A 14,310-nucleotide genomic window follows, 5' to 3' on the forward strand; every position below is an offset into this window, starting at 1 on the left:
ATTGAAGTTAAAAGTAAAGTTATTACTCCTCATCATAATTCTTAACTTGACAGCAAACTCCTTTTCGATTTTGCACTATTATGTTCTAAATTTGATTCGCTTTCTATATAGTATATTTTTCTAGCCTAGTAATCTTTCTATACACTTTCCTAACTCCACTGTCAACATGAATTATACATTTCTTGTCAGGTATCTTCCATCTGAAAGTTCCTGAGTCTTCTCCTATTGGCTCTGCCATTGGAAGAATAAGAGCTGTGGATCCTGATTTTGGACAAAATGCAGAAATTGAATACAATATTGTTCCAGGAGATGGGGGAAATTTGTTTGACATCGTCACAGATGAAGATACACAAGAAGGAGTCATCAAATTGAAAAAGGTACATAGACAAGTTTTTGGACAGTTGACTACCCACTATTAATTAAAGAACAAAATGATGAAAAGTTGAAAAAGAGAGAAATTTTAATTTCCTTCCATTAGCAATATTTTAAATAAAAAATAGACCAGGTAACTCTGAAGTATTCACTTCCCCAGGCACTTGTATTCTTGCAATTCAACAGATACATAGTTTTGGTTGAAACATCAGGTCTATTAATTTGACTAAATTATTTAAATATTCCTTTCAGAATTTATTGTAATTTAATTTTTTATTGTTGCAAACTTAAACAAAAAGATTAACTTAAAAGTAAGATCTAGAAGTAAACTCTAAACCCACCAAGCTTGGTCTTGCCCCTCTCATGATTTTTCTGAGAATACAAATATCTAATTCCCACATTGTTATTGAGAATTTATATCCTAGTGGAAGAATCCCTATGTCAGTAAGTTGTACTACTGAGGAATGGAAGAAAGAGCAAGGGTAATGTTGGGCTTGAGGGGCTTTTAAGGAGGTAAGTGAAAAGAAAGATTAATGAGAGAGAGAGGAAGGAAGAGGGGAGGGAGCAAGAGGGAGAGGCAGAGGCAGGAAGGATCAAGGAGAAAAAGAGAGGCAGGGAGGGAGGGAGTGAAAGGCGGACTGTGATGGGAAGCCATTTAGTAATATTAAATAGACTTGTACAGAAGAGAATTGCAAAAGGGGAGAACACAATTTGTAATATTAGCAAGGGTATAGTCTGTCTTTTGGTGGGTTGGCATGAAGAAGGGGCATGCAAACGTGAGAAAGAGAAAAATCATAATTATGTTGGGGGTGTGTAGATTGTTTCCATAACAGTGAAGCAGATTATAGCAATTTTCAATAACGGAGTGCAGGCAAACTATTGAAACTCATTTAATTTAGTACTGCTTTCCTCTCTCCTGCAAAGTATGTTCTATTTCCCCCAAACTGCAGTGTATCATATGCATTTAATAATTGTGATTATTTTAGCCTACAAGAAATATTTTTGCAGTCATTCCCATTAATTAGGCTGCTGTTTCCATATTTGCTCAGGAACTCTGAATTTTAACAAAGAAATAATACATATGGCAATAAAAATAATACTGAAAAGAAACACAATTTTCATATAGATTATTTATCACTTTTTATTTCCACTACTGAACATAAATTGTACCTTTTCTAGAAATTACTTTAACCACACAATCTCATTCAGCAAAATTATACTTTCATGTTGTATTTTCAAAGTACATTTTAAAAAGTATGTGTCAAATTCTTATTAACTTTACTTCTTTATTGTTTGTTCTTGTTTTGCCCGTTTTTCTCTTTTCTATTCAGTCAGTAACAAGTCAATGAAAGTCTTCTCACTTATTTTTTCTTAAAAAAAAAACTACATTTAAATGACTTAGAAGTGTTAATTTAAATGGAGCAAATATGTATTCTCTTAATAATAAGAAAAGTAATAGAAAATATTTTACATCAACAGTTCATAAAATTTAAGTATGAGATTAAGTAAATTTACAAACTAAAATTTAGGTACAGATGAGTCAATATTGTATTAATATATTTTTAAAATTTATATATGTATGTATGTTTATAGTTATTACAACTATATTTTATATTTACACATGTTTTATATTTATATTTTTATTTATACACATTTACCATCTCTGCCAATAAATGATTGGTGTCTAAGTGTTTATCTGGGAAAATGTGTGGCACTCTTATTCTTCCACTAGGATATAAATTCTCATTGTTATAAAATGACAATGTGGGAATTAGATATTTGTATTCTCAGAAAAATTATGAGAGGGGCAAGACCAAGTTTGGTGGGTTTAGAGTTTACTTCTAGATCTTACTTTTAAGTTAATCTTTTTGTTTAAGTTTGCAACAATAAAAAATTAAATTACAATTAAATTCTGGAAAGAATGTTTAAATAATTTAACACAATGGAAAAGGGAGTGGTGTGCTAACTATAGCCTCTATATTATATCAAAATGGCTTAATCGTTGAAAGTAATGATTTTTATAGAAGAAAGTAATGATTTAGTTATATAAATCAACTTTTTGTAAATATTTACTTATTATACACCTTCACCAAAGTGTAAGAACAGAACTTTTCCCTTCTTAGCTAATGGAAGATTCATAAAAAGAGTCATATCACTTATTTTGTTGCATTTGTTTTATTTAATTTTTAGAGAATTTTCTTTCTTAACTAGGTTAAAATTAAGATTTGTAAAATTATGACATAACATTATTAAAATTGACTTACGTAATATAGAAAAGCAGTCTGAAAAGTACATCTCCAAGTATACAAAATACATTTTTCTTCCCACAGTAGATGAATAATTGTCCATTTTGCTGGCATAAAATTTTTGTCAAAAATAAGGTTCAGTGTCCGTAACTGTCACTCCTTCATTCAACGGGTATTGATGGGAAAGCCACTAAATCCAAGACCCCACTCTGGATTCTGGGAATAGAGTAATAAATAAAACAGACCCATTCCCTCTACTCAAGCAGCTTCGGCTCAGTTGGGGGAAGACAGATGATAAACCCAAAAGCACTGTCCCCAGTGATAAATTCAAGCTTGAGAAATGTAAAGCAGGGTGCAGGGATACAAGTAATATGGAGAGCGTGGTGGCTTTTATAATGGGGTGGTCAAGACAGGTTTCTCTGACAGGGTGACTTTTCAGCAGAGACTTGAAGGAAGCAAGAAATGAATCATTCATTAGTGATTCTGAGTGATGCATGTTCCACAGAGATCCAGCAGCCACTGCAAGGAGGCCGGTGGCCTGAGTGTAGCCAATGAGATACAAGGTTAAAGATGCAGAGAAAGGGGCCCATTGTGGAGCCTTATAGGCCTGGCCGAGGACTTGAATTAGATCATGGTATGGGAAGCCCGGGGTGACTGTAGATCTAAATTACCCTTACTGTTGTGAAGCTGGGATGATGTGGTGTTCTGAGGAGGATAGTGACTAGGAAGTGAGGATAGAAATAGACCAGTGAAAAGACTATAGAAATAATCCCAGAAGCTGTTGATGGAAATGTGGACCATGATTTTTGTAGTAATCAAGGTTGTGAGAAATGGTGAGATCTGGCTAGTTTGTAAAAGAACAGCGAAAACATATTTCCAAAAATATTCTGATCATCTGGCAAATTACCCAAGCATTTGAATAGATGTGTTCTTTGTGTTGTAATAGGTTTTAATCTCTCAGTGAGGAACCACCAGAAGCAATCCCTATCTGTTAGCCTGCAGTTCTGTTGGGAAAGAAAATTGCCACTTGCTGAGTACATCTATTAAATCTTAAAAAAAAAAAAAAGAGGTAAATGCCCCAGGAGAACACCTATAACAAAATTTTAAAATCACCTATCACCTATCTACCTCTTTACCTACCTACCTATCTGCTGTAAATGTTCCATTGTGTAGATACAAATATGTGTAGATATATGACTTGATTAAACATGGAGGTATGATTTCATAAAAAAAATAATTAGAAAAATTCTGTTGCATAACGCCCATGAAAAACTCAAAATTAATATAAACAACTGCAATTCTTTAGGGTCCCCCCCACCTCAGGGTAAGGGGGTGGTGAAGACTGTATTATAGAATTATTTCTGCATATATTCTGTAAGTTCTCAGGAAGTCTACCTTGCACTTAGCTTTAGGAGTTCTAGAAGAATTGGAGGTGTAATAGTAAAGAAAGTATGTAAACATCAACAGCAGTGTTTCAGTTATAGGATGATCTTTAAATTAGTGTTCTGAAACTTTCCCGTCAATATCTCAGCATAAAATGGCAAAAAGGAGTTTTCGTGTAAAACCAAATTCGTAGAGGAATTATGCTGTTAATGCACTCACAAAGTCCAAAAATATATACTCTGCCTTCGGATATGTAGCTGATTGTTAAATGTCAGTTATTTTCATTGTTTGGCTAACATTAGCATATGATACTCTGTTTTCAGAGTTTTTCTTTTCTTAATTCATTTCATAATCAATTAAAATACTTAAAGTTCTCTGAAGCACGTATTCTTATGATTGTTTTCTCTCTAAAATCTTTATTTGCCCTCCCTTTACTATTTCCCCTCTCTCTTTCTGAGGAGGGTCAAAACAGGTAAAAATGATGCTCGGGTTTATAGGAGCTGAAAGAATGAAAAAAAAAAGCATTTTTATTAATTCATTTTTTACCATCAGCTTGGATTCAGTTTATGAGCACTGTGACAGAATGTTATTTCCCTATGTCACTTTGAATTCAGAGTAGCATTATGAAACTTTATAAATCTTCTCAAGGCACAAGCTATTGGTAAAAAATAAAACAAAACACAAAAAACTACTCTCACTCTACACTTATGTCCTATTGCATCCAGCAAAATTTAAGCAAATAGAAAGTGCCCTATATATTCTTAAGTGTTTCAGCATTAAAAACACTGACAACATCAGAGTAATCACTTTTTCAATTTTTCATCCCATCTAAAAATTAGGAGATGGGCTCCATTTAAAATGTGAGTACAAGGGGGTACCTGGGAGGCTCAGTCAGTTAAGCCTCCAACTCCTAATTTCAGCTCAGGTCATGATCTCAGGGTTGTGAGATGGAGCCCGGAGATGGGCTCTGAGGTGGTCATGGAGCCTGCTTAAGATTTTCTCTCTCTCCCTCTGCCCTTCCCCCACTGCTTTTGTTCTTTCTCTCTCTCTCCCTCCCAAATAAAGAAATAAAATGAGAGCATAAGACATCTTAAATTCAGCAATTTTATTTTAATTATTTATCTATTTTAGAGAGAGAAAGAGAGAGAGCATGAGAGGGCAGGGGGAGGGGGAAGAGGGAGAATGTTAAGCAGGCTCCATGCCCAGTGTGGAGCCCAATGCAGAGCTTGATCTCACGATTCTGAGATCGTGACCTGAGCCGAAATCAAGAGGTGGGCACTTAGCCGATGGAGGCTCCCAGGTACCCCTCAGCAATTTTAGTCTTAACTGAAAAGGCAATTGAAATATATTTTACTCAGTCGTTTTTTTTCCCCTACTGGATAACTGAGAATAAATATGTATTTATTATATACTTACATCCTTACCAGATATAAACATAAAATTACGAGTTAAAAACATTCGAGGACTGAAAATAGAAATATATTTATAGAAGCACTGTATTTTTCTTGTCACTCTGAAGAAATTAAAGCAATTAAAATAGTGGGGTGAATATTTAAGTTGTTGAAAAGGACAATTTTATTAACTTGCATAATTTCTCAAACAGTTCTCTACCATTTCTACAAAAATATCTATTGCTAACTAGTAAATAAACATAGCGTAAGTTTAAAGTAAAGAATGATGAAGTGATGATTCTTTATTTTTAAATAAGTAAAACTTTGATTTTAAAAAAGAATTCTTACTATTCGATGCTATGTGGAAATATTATTTCATCCCAAATAAACGTAACTGTGATCACACTGAATCCGAAGCAGAATTCGAAAGAAAGAAAGAAAGAAAGAAAGAAAGAAAGAAAGAAAGAAAGAAAGAAAGAAAGAAAGAAAGAAAGAAAGAAAATGCTTTATTCTTCACCAGGATTTTCTAGTAAACAGGCTAAGCTCTCAGTGGGTTCCATGGAACCATTCACATGTTCCTTATGCCCTGTTAGTAAAACTCCTTTTCTTTTTGCCAAGTGGCCAGGAAAGGCATTCACACCAAATGATTTGGTAGGAGAGCACCATCATGTGGTTAATTTTTGAATAACTCTAAGGGGGAAAAAATGGAAAAAATTTCAGTAACGTATTTTATGTAGCCAAACATACACCTTAATTTATTAAGTTTAAAACACTCCTATTTTTAGCTAGTCTGAGTGCATGCATAAGCTTAAAGGAAAATACATGGTGTACTTTGTTTCTGTAAATATTATGTCCCAGTTTTTGTAAATATTTGTCATCACCTCTTTTAAACATCTTAACCTAACTTCGCTAATCAGTCTCAGAAACTCTAAACTAGCTCCCAAACTGAAATTACCAAAGTAGGTTGTTTTGCTCCCTTGCAGGCATTTAAAGCCATGTATTCTATACAGTCGGTTCAAACTGAGAATGACCAATGTCAGATTCCTTCTCTTCGCCCAACAAAAGCGCTCCTCTTCCCATCTTCTCCTTGCTAGATAAGGCTCCACCTTCTCTCCAAGCTTCTTAACCCCCAGACCTAGGCTTTTTCTTATGCTGCTTCTGTTGCCATCAGCCTCCCCTTGCCAAATAGGACATGAAGCCTGGCCACTGATTTCTCCTGTACATGGGTTAAAATTTCCCTCCTTTTCCTCCTACTGGGTTGACTTGCATCTTCTTGGTTATTCCTCCTACCACTGGCTGGCTATTCTTGGAGGATAATACCTTGTCTTCATTTAGCTTAGTCTGTCCCCCATTCATCTTACTCTCATGCTTAAATCCTTTTTTTGTTTGTTTCCATCAATCGTAAGATACAGAGCAAATAGTGTATTTTCTATTATCATCTGCACGCACACGTGCAACATTCCATCTGTATCAAATTCAGTGCGATTTCTACCAAATATGCTATTCTTCCTTTTGCATAGAAGACACTACCCCACATGAGTATCTTAATTGATTCCTTCCTTTTTTTTTTTTTTTTCCAATTTTCCCACATACCTCACTCCAAAGACTTACATGAGTCCCTCAGGAAGCTCATCACTTCTTACTTCCTTCCCAAATGTCACCATTTCTGTGAAAACACCTAAGATACTTATGGCGTTCATAGTTTAAACACATCTGATTATTTCTACTATATTTGAGCTGCCTAAAGACACTTTATCATATCTGTATTTGTGTTGTCATGATAAAGAAAATGCTTGAAATACACAGGGTGTTTATGTTTTTTGTTGACCAAGGGACACATGTCTTATGTTGGTTTACCAGTTTAATTTATGATGCATTATTTTTTTTTGTTCTCAATACTAGGTAAAGTTTAACATATTTCATAAATTATATGCAAATGAGAAATAAACTCAGAGAAGAAAGATAACTTTCAAAATCACACAGCTTGCAGTAAATTATAGTACTTGTTTGAAAAACATATTAACTGTTATCACTATTGTTACAAACAATATATGTTAGAAGTAAAATGTGACATTGGTTATTTGAGGAAGCTTAAGAGATAATTGGCCTCCCTAGATAATCATGATTTATATTGTGTGTGCATATAAAACATGTATTTTACTTAAGTTAATGTAATCTTCTTTCATTTTTAGGCAAAATCTTACCCAAAATTCTCAACTAGAAGCACCAGAATTTCTTTGAATATTCTTTTTTGTTTTGTTTGTCTTACTGAATTGTTGCTGAATTAGTTACTGAATTTGTTCCAAAAAGTATTGTCACTAAAATAGGGGCATAGAAATAATAATGCCCATGATTCTTAAGTTAATTCATTAAAGTGATAAAAATTTTGGAGTGCCACAAAAACCCGGCGTGTAACTTATGCACGGAAAAATTAAATGCATTTCTAATGAACAGTTCTGTGACAAATTTACTTAGAGGTAAGTTTTTTGAAATGTATGTTTCTTCACTTCAATAATTTAATTTTGAAAATACTTTTCTGTCTGGTCATTTCATTCTGTGTTTTTTTTTTAAATTTTTAATTATAAAACTGAGATGCTGTTGAAATTTGTCAAAAACTAAAATTCAGGTTTTAAAAAGGGCCACATTTTATTTTTTTCCCTTAGTTGTTGGGGCATTCTCACCTAATGATGTAATGACTTTTATCCCTCAAATAATTACTTCACTACTTTTTAGTAAGTTGCTGAGTTGAATTCCTTCCTCAGTGGCGATAGGATACATGCAAACTTTCCCATCTACCCCCAACACACAAAACACACATCTGTCTCCCAAGTTTTACATTTTTCCATAATATTTATTGCCACCCAACATGCTACATGTTTCACTTATTTCTCTTACTGTTGTCCATCAATTCCTAGAAGACAGCAAAATCTATGCAGATGGTGATTTTGTCTGTTTGGTTCCGTTCTAGCATCGATAATGATGTCTGGAACATGGTGGAACATTCTAGAAATATTTATTAAAAGGCGGAATAAAATGCGTCTGGCATTTTGCCCTTGCTTACCTTCCATCAGGCTCATTTCCTTCTGACTTCCCCACACCTGGGTTCTTCTTGTCTCAGTTCCTAGCATTACATCCTCAGAAATGCACTTCCTATTTGCTCTATGTAATGTTCCCTTCTGTCCATTATCCCATTTTCCTCATAAATCTTAACACTATCTGAAAATTATGTACTTAATTATTTTTTGTTGTGGCTCTCCCTCCCTACAATATAAGGTTCATAGTAAAGTGGACTTACTTGCACTTGTTAACCACCATATTCTCAACTCCAGACATTCGATTCAGTGGATGTGGATTTAAGCTGATTTGAATAAATCAAAGAATTAGGTGCAGATATCATCTATGGATGATTTACTATGTAACCTGAGTTAGTGGTAGAGTTTTAGAATAATTTCTTATGGAACCGAAAGTGCTAGCAACAAAGAAATAAATTGATTACCATGTTGATCATCAAACTAAGTTTGGGGAAACTTAATTTTCCTTTAAAATGATGCTTGATCTGAAAGTCTTATCTTTGTAGAGCACCCTGGCATAAGGAGCTTACTTTATAAGATCTTATCCCTCTTGTCTTTTCATCATGGCTCAACCTGATGTAAATCTGTTTTCTGCTTGTCTGAAAAGCATCTACCCTATTTGGATAAAGGTACAGCAGTCACTCATTTGCATTGATTGAAAATTTCCCCTTCCGTTGACCAGTAAGAACTACTATACGATTGAGAAAGTAGAGTCTTATCACTAAAGGATACCACATTCCATTGAGAGACGACTGTACTGTTGGCAAAATAATACAGTTACATGTTCATCATAAAAAATGGAGGCAATATAGTGGAGTAAAAAGTAAAGAGTGATGAAAATACAGCTTTCAGGGGTAGAGAATGCCGTAGCAGTGTCCGCTGATGAAATCTCAGGGTCTCTTGGGCTGACTTCAAGATGTAAGCTGGAGTACAACCTGATTTGAAGCTTAGAGATGTTTTCCAAGCTTACCGGCCATTGGCAAAGTTCATTTCTTTGTGGCTTTATGACAAAGGTCTGCATTTCTTGCTAGTTATTGGCCGTGGTTCAGTCTCAGCTCTTGTAGACGGCCCTTAGGCACTTGCCTCAAGGCTCCTACCCTCACAAGTTTACTTCTTCAAGGCTGGGGGAATTCATCTGCACTTACTTTCTTTGAACAGCTCACATGATTAGGTCCGACCCCTCAACTAAAGTTAGTTAACTCAACATCACGTGGTGAAGGCCCTTCGTTATAGTTGCATCATTTATTTTTCCCTAAAACTTGAATTCCTCGGGTGGTATCCGATGCAATCCACAGGTGGCTCACACAGTCAAGGGAAGGGAATTCTACAAGAGTGCAGGTCATGGGACAGAAATCTTGGGGACATCTTGGAATTCTACCAAAGCTACTGTTTTTCAAATTCCTCAAAATATATCTACATCTATATTTCCACTCAGCATTATCTAGACCCATGTTGAGGCCCAAAGGATCCTAGGGAGCTATTGTTTTGCATTTTTTGCCAAAATTGCTTGTTCCTCTTTGAAATAAAAAAATCATTTAGCAATTAATATTTTATGTACTTTTCCACAACCTGGACTTCAGCAGAGTAAGAGCTAAGAAAGTGTCTAAAAATAGAGATGCACAAAGGTGATCTTTGCCCAATCCCTCCTTGATACTCTGAAGAATAATTAAATATCTTATATTCTGCTTCTCCATAGTTAGATTTCTTCCCATACAGCTCCCTACAGTGTCAATTGTTCCTGCAAATTCTGGTCTTACTAACTTTGCTTTCTTGAAACACCCTTAGGAGCAGGGAGTTACTCAATTAAATTCTTTTTAATCAATCATTTTCGTACTTTTCTAGAAAGGTTCATAAAATCAAATGGGCCCCAAGCAATGCCATAAAGTTTTCTATTTATTGTGCAAGAGCTAAATTAGCTCAACTTCATAATAATGGAATTCTGTCATAGAATATGATTAAATTTCTGAGAATAAAAAATAATCCTGTTTGTTCTATACCTATTTCAAATATTAGAGTTTTTGTTGGTTATAAAGTTAGATGAATTTCCTTCTTTAGCACCACCAGCCCCAACCCCCAAAGGTAGAGGGTAGTCAGCCAGATGGTTTGGATAAAATCAACTACAGAGAGGTCAGTATTGATTCTCCTTGCTGTTTCTGAGCTATTCAATTTTATTAAACGGCATTACCCAGGGGTCAGGGTCATGAAGAAGTAAGACCATCTAGAATATTATTGTGACATTTCTCTTAGAATTTTCTCCATTTCCTTATCACTGCACAATATAAGTTTCCAGTCTCAAAATTATCCATATGTACAAAAAATTTCATCCCACTCCTTGACCACCAAATATTTGCCTGCTATGCCAGATCAGAAGTTCTTAAAAGGCATAGACTATGTCTGATATCCTGACATCAGGACAAAGAAAAAGTATGGGAAAGTTTTCAGAATCCTTCCATTTCTGGGCTTGAAATGGACTTTGAAGTGGGAGTCAGTCCATCAGGTGGGTATGGCATGTTATAATCAAGTAGGTAAATAAAATGTAGATCTTGTCTAGAAAGAATTCTCCTAATTGTGCAAATAATCAGGAACATTTTAATATCTAGGAGACACTAGAGAGGGAAAAAATTGGTATTAGCTGCTATATTCTAAGAAGTTAACTCTAGGCCCACAAAAAGGAGTAAGTATAAGGCCGGACAGCTCAACTACCTTTCTAGGCAAAAGGACCCAAGGTGTTTAAAATCAAAATAGTCTTCCTTTAGAAAATAAGGGTCACAAAAAAAAAAAAAAAAGACAAAAATGATAGAGGTCACTATGGTGGAAAATTATATTATTCAACATTCATGGAGCATTTAGACTTTACAAAAATTCTTGATGTTGTATTTCCATTCATATAACGAATAGCTGTAGTATCAAGCAGGGCATATTATACATGACATTCTTTACTGTTACTGGCTTAAAGATAAATTGAAATTCCTAGCAAGAAAGAGATGGAAATGGAAGAAAATCAATATTATGTTGATATAATAGGTAAATAGGCATGAAGCAAGTAACTAAAAATATGGAAAGCAACAGACAACATTGAGTGCAAAGGAGATAAAAGCATGAATAAAAATTGGGTGAATTAGATAAAATAAGAGAATAATTACAGGGAAAATAAATATGGATTCCCCTGAATGAAAATTATTGTGAAAAAAACTTAAATGCCACGTCCAGGAGATGTTACTGTTTGCTCTAATAAACTCCGTGGAATAGTGAGTTTTTGAGGATTTCACAGTGATTTCTTAATTTTCTATTTTCATCCTCGGAGAAAATGCATAAAATGAAAATCTTGTCCTTAAGAGAGAAATATACCTCCTTTATTTTCCCCAGGTGTGCTGAAGCAAAAAACAGATGTGTTGACACAACAATTAGCAAGTCATTGGAGTCATACCAGAGGGAATTAATTTAGAAAACAGAAACTTTTAAAGGTCCCTGAAAATCTCTATGTTAATGTTAATTTCATGTTGTCTTAGCTTTTCATAGGTGATTAGTAGTCAAAGCCCTTGACCTTAAAGTTTACATAAAACACTACAGCAACACCATATATCCAGAATATAATATTTTCAGTTATTGGGAACATACAACTAATTTCAGCATAGAAGTGAAAAGAAGTAGTAGTAAAGTTAAAATAGAGAATCAGTGACTTCATGGACAAATGACTTCCAAATACTATGTTTCACAATTTTCTTTAATTTGATCACATATCTTCAAGGTAAAATATTGGTTAAATATCCTGACAATGCATTAAAGTGCCTATATAGTTATATAGACAATGCTGAGAACTCCGGAGACGGAAATGCTTTTGTACAATTAGAACTACGTATGTTTTAAATTCTGACATAGTGCTTTTTTAGTGAAAAGAAGTAAATATTCAAACATTTTTAATAGAAAATGATATCATTGCCAAAATAAGAGGAGTGGTCCAAGAAAAAAATTTATTTTGTTATACGAAATTTTTAACTGGAATGTACAGAAGCTTAATTGTCCATTTTCAGTTTTATTGTGTTTTAATTACAGCTTGCTTCCACTAGATGTCAGTATTGTATAAGATTAGAAAATGCTTCTCAAAGTTTCTCTGCAATTTTAACTACTCCTATATAACGAAGCCCTACTAAAGCATATATGTGCACATACGTAACATTTTAATATATGCAACTGATTATCTTTACAAGTTACCTAGAATACTCTACAGTGGGTCATTCTGAAAATGTTTCCTTACCCACTAATTAAAAATTTTGAAACCAATACAGACTTGGTATTAACTTGCAAATCCTCCAAACCAGGTGAGTCGTCTTCGCCACGTTCTATATGAACGTACCTCTTCATTTTTTATTTGTCCTCATTACAGCCATTAGATTTTGAAACCAAGAAGGCATACACTTTTAAAGTCGAAGCTTCCAACGTGCACCTTGACCACAGATTTCACTCCGCCGGCCCTTTTAAAGACACGGCCACAGTGAAGATCAGCGTGTTGGACGTGGAGGAGCCCCCGGTGTTCAGCAAGCCGCTCTACACCATGGAGGTTTATGAAGACACTCCAGTCGGGACCATCATCGGCGCTGTCACTGCGCAAGACCTCGACGTGGGCAGTAGTGCTGTTAGGTAAGAAAAGGAAACATTTTTATTTTCTGTGTGTCAGAAAAAGGGGGGGAAATGCTCTGTCCAAACCTGGATGAATGATTTCGTTTGGTGATAGGAGACTTGAAAATGCGATGCCTTTTGCTATGATAACTATTAGGTGAAAAGCCATAGGATTTGAACAATCAGTCCCTGCAACTGGGTTTGACAGTGGTGTGATGTGGACCTAGCACTTAAGCTAACCAATCTCAATTTTTTATCTATAAAAGGCGTTTCATAATCTCAGAGGATTTCCCATGGTTAATGACATTAAGATACTTTCACAGCGCCTAAAATAGAGCAGAATGTAATACATTTTTCAATTACTCTAAAATCTCTGTCTCTCACCAAAAGTTAGGGTGTGAAAAAGATGGTTTTACCATTTGCAATTTGCAGTTCATTTTTTTCACTGACAATTGTGTCTGCTGATGAAAGCAGTGAGAGCCAGTCCTGGGGTAAGAGGAATTATGGAATTGCTCAAAGCCCAGGCTTTACAAAGAGCTCCGGTTGATATAAGGATATAAGGCTACTGGGTAGTGAGTCAACAAAGCCATGGATAAGAGTAGAAAAAAATCATCTCTTTCTCTGCTCCCACCCCAAACCCATACATTCCATTTGCACTACTACTGAAACATAGATTTCCCTTTCTCTCACTTATACATTGATCCTGCAACGTATTTTTAAAAATATTTTATTTATTTATTTAAGAGAGAGAGGGAGGGAGGGATTGGCGGGAGGAACATAGAGAGAGGGACAAATATACACCATGCTGAGTGTGGAGCCCGATGTGGGTCTCGATCTCAGGACCCTGAGATCACCAACAGAGCTCAAGAGTCAGGGGCTTAACTGACTGGGCCACCCAAGTGCCCCAGATCCTGCAACATATTTTGGAGACTTGCTATTGATTCAACTATGTTTCTTCTGTACATTTAATTTCCCTGCTAACTGTCCACATCCCACATGTATACAAGTACTGGGAAACCAAAAGAGAGAGAGAGAGTGGAGAGACAGAGAGAAATATGTGATTTGTTCTAATCTTCCACCTCTAATGGGTTGAATCTTCGCTTAGAAAATCAGACCAAAGAAAGGTAGGCTTTTAATACAAAAACACTCCTGACATCGGGAAAATATATAGACACATACCTCATAAGATTTCATGCCATGGGGCAGTAATAAAAAATGCATAAATCATTC

At 35.1% G+C, this 14,310-nt stretch overlaps 1 protein-coding gene across 2 annotated transcripts in view; it reads left to right on the forward strand.

The window, feature by feature from the left end:
- Positions 1-14,310, forward strand: part of CDH12 (cadherin 12) — a 256,933-nt gene that overhangs the window by 200,918 nt on the left and 41,705 nt on the right. For both annotated transcript variants that reach the window (XM_040630527.1, XM_040630529.1), the window contains 2 exons: positions 190-377; positions 12,848-13,101. In XM_040630527.1, coding sequence (XP_040486461.1) covers positions 190-377; positions 12,848-13,101 — 442 coding nt within the window. The remainder of the gene's footprint in view (positions 1-189; positions 378-12,847; positions 13,102-14,310) is intronic.

Source organism: Ursus maritimus, unplaced genomic scaffold (assembly GCF_017311325.1).
Source record: "Ursus maritimus isolate PB19 unplaced genomic scaffold, ASM1731132v1 scaffold_15, whole genome shotgun sequence".
Taxonomy (NCBI): Eukaryota; Metazoa; Chordata; class Mammalia; order Carnivora; family Ursidae; genus Ursus; species Ursus maritimus.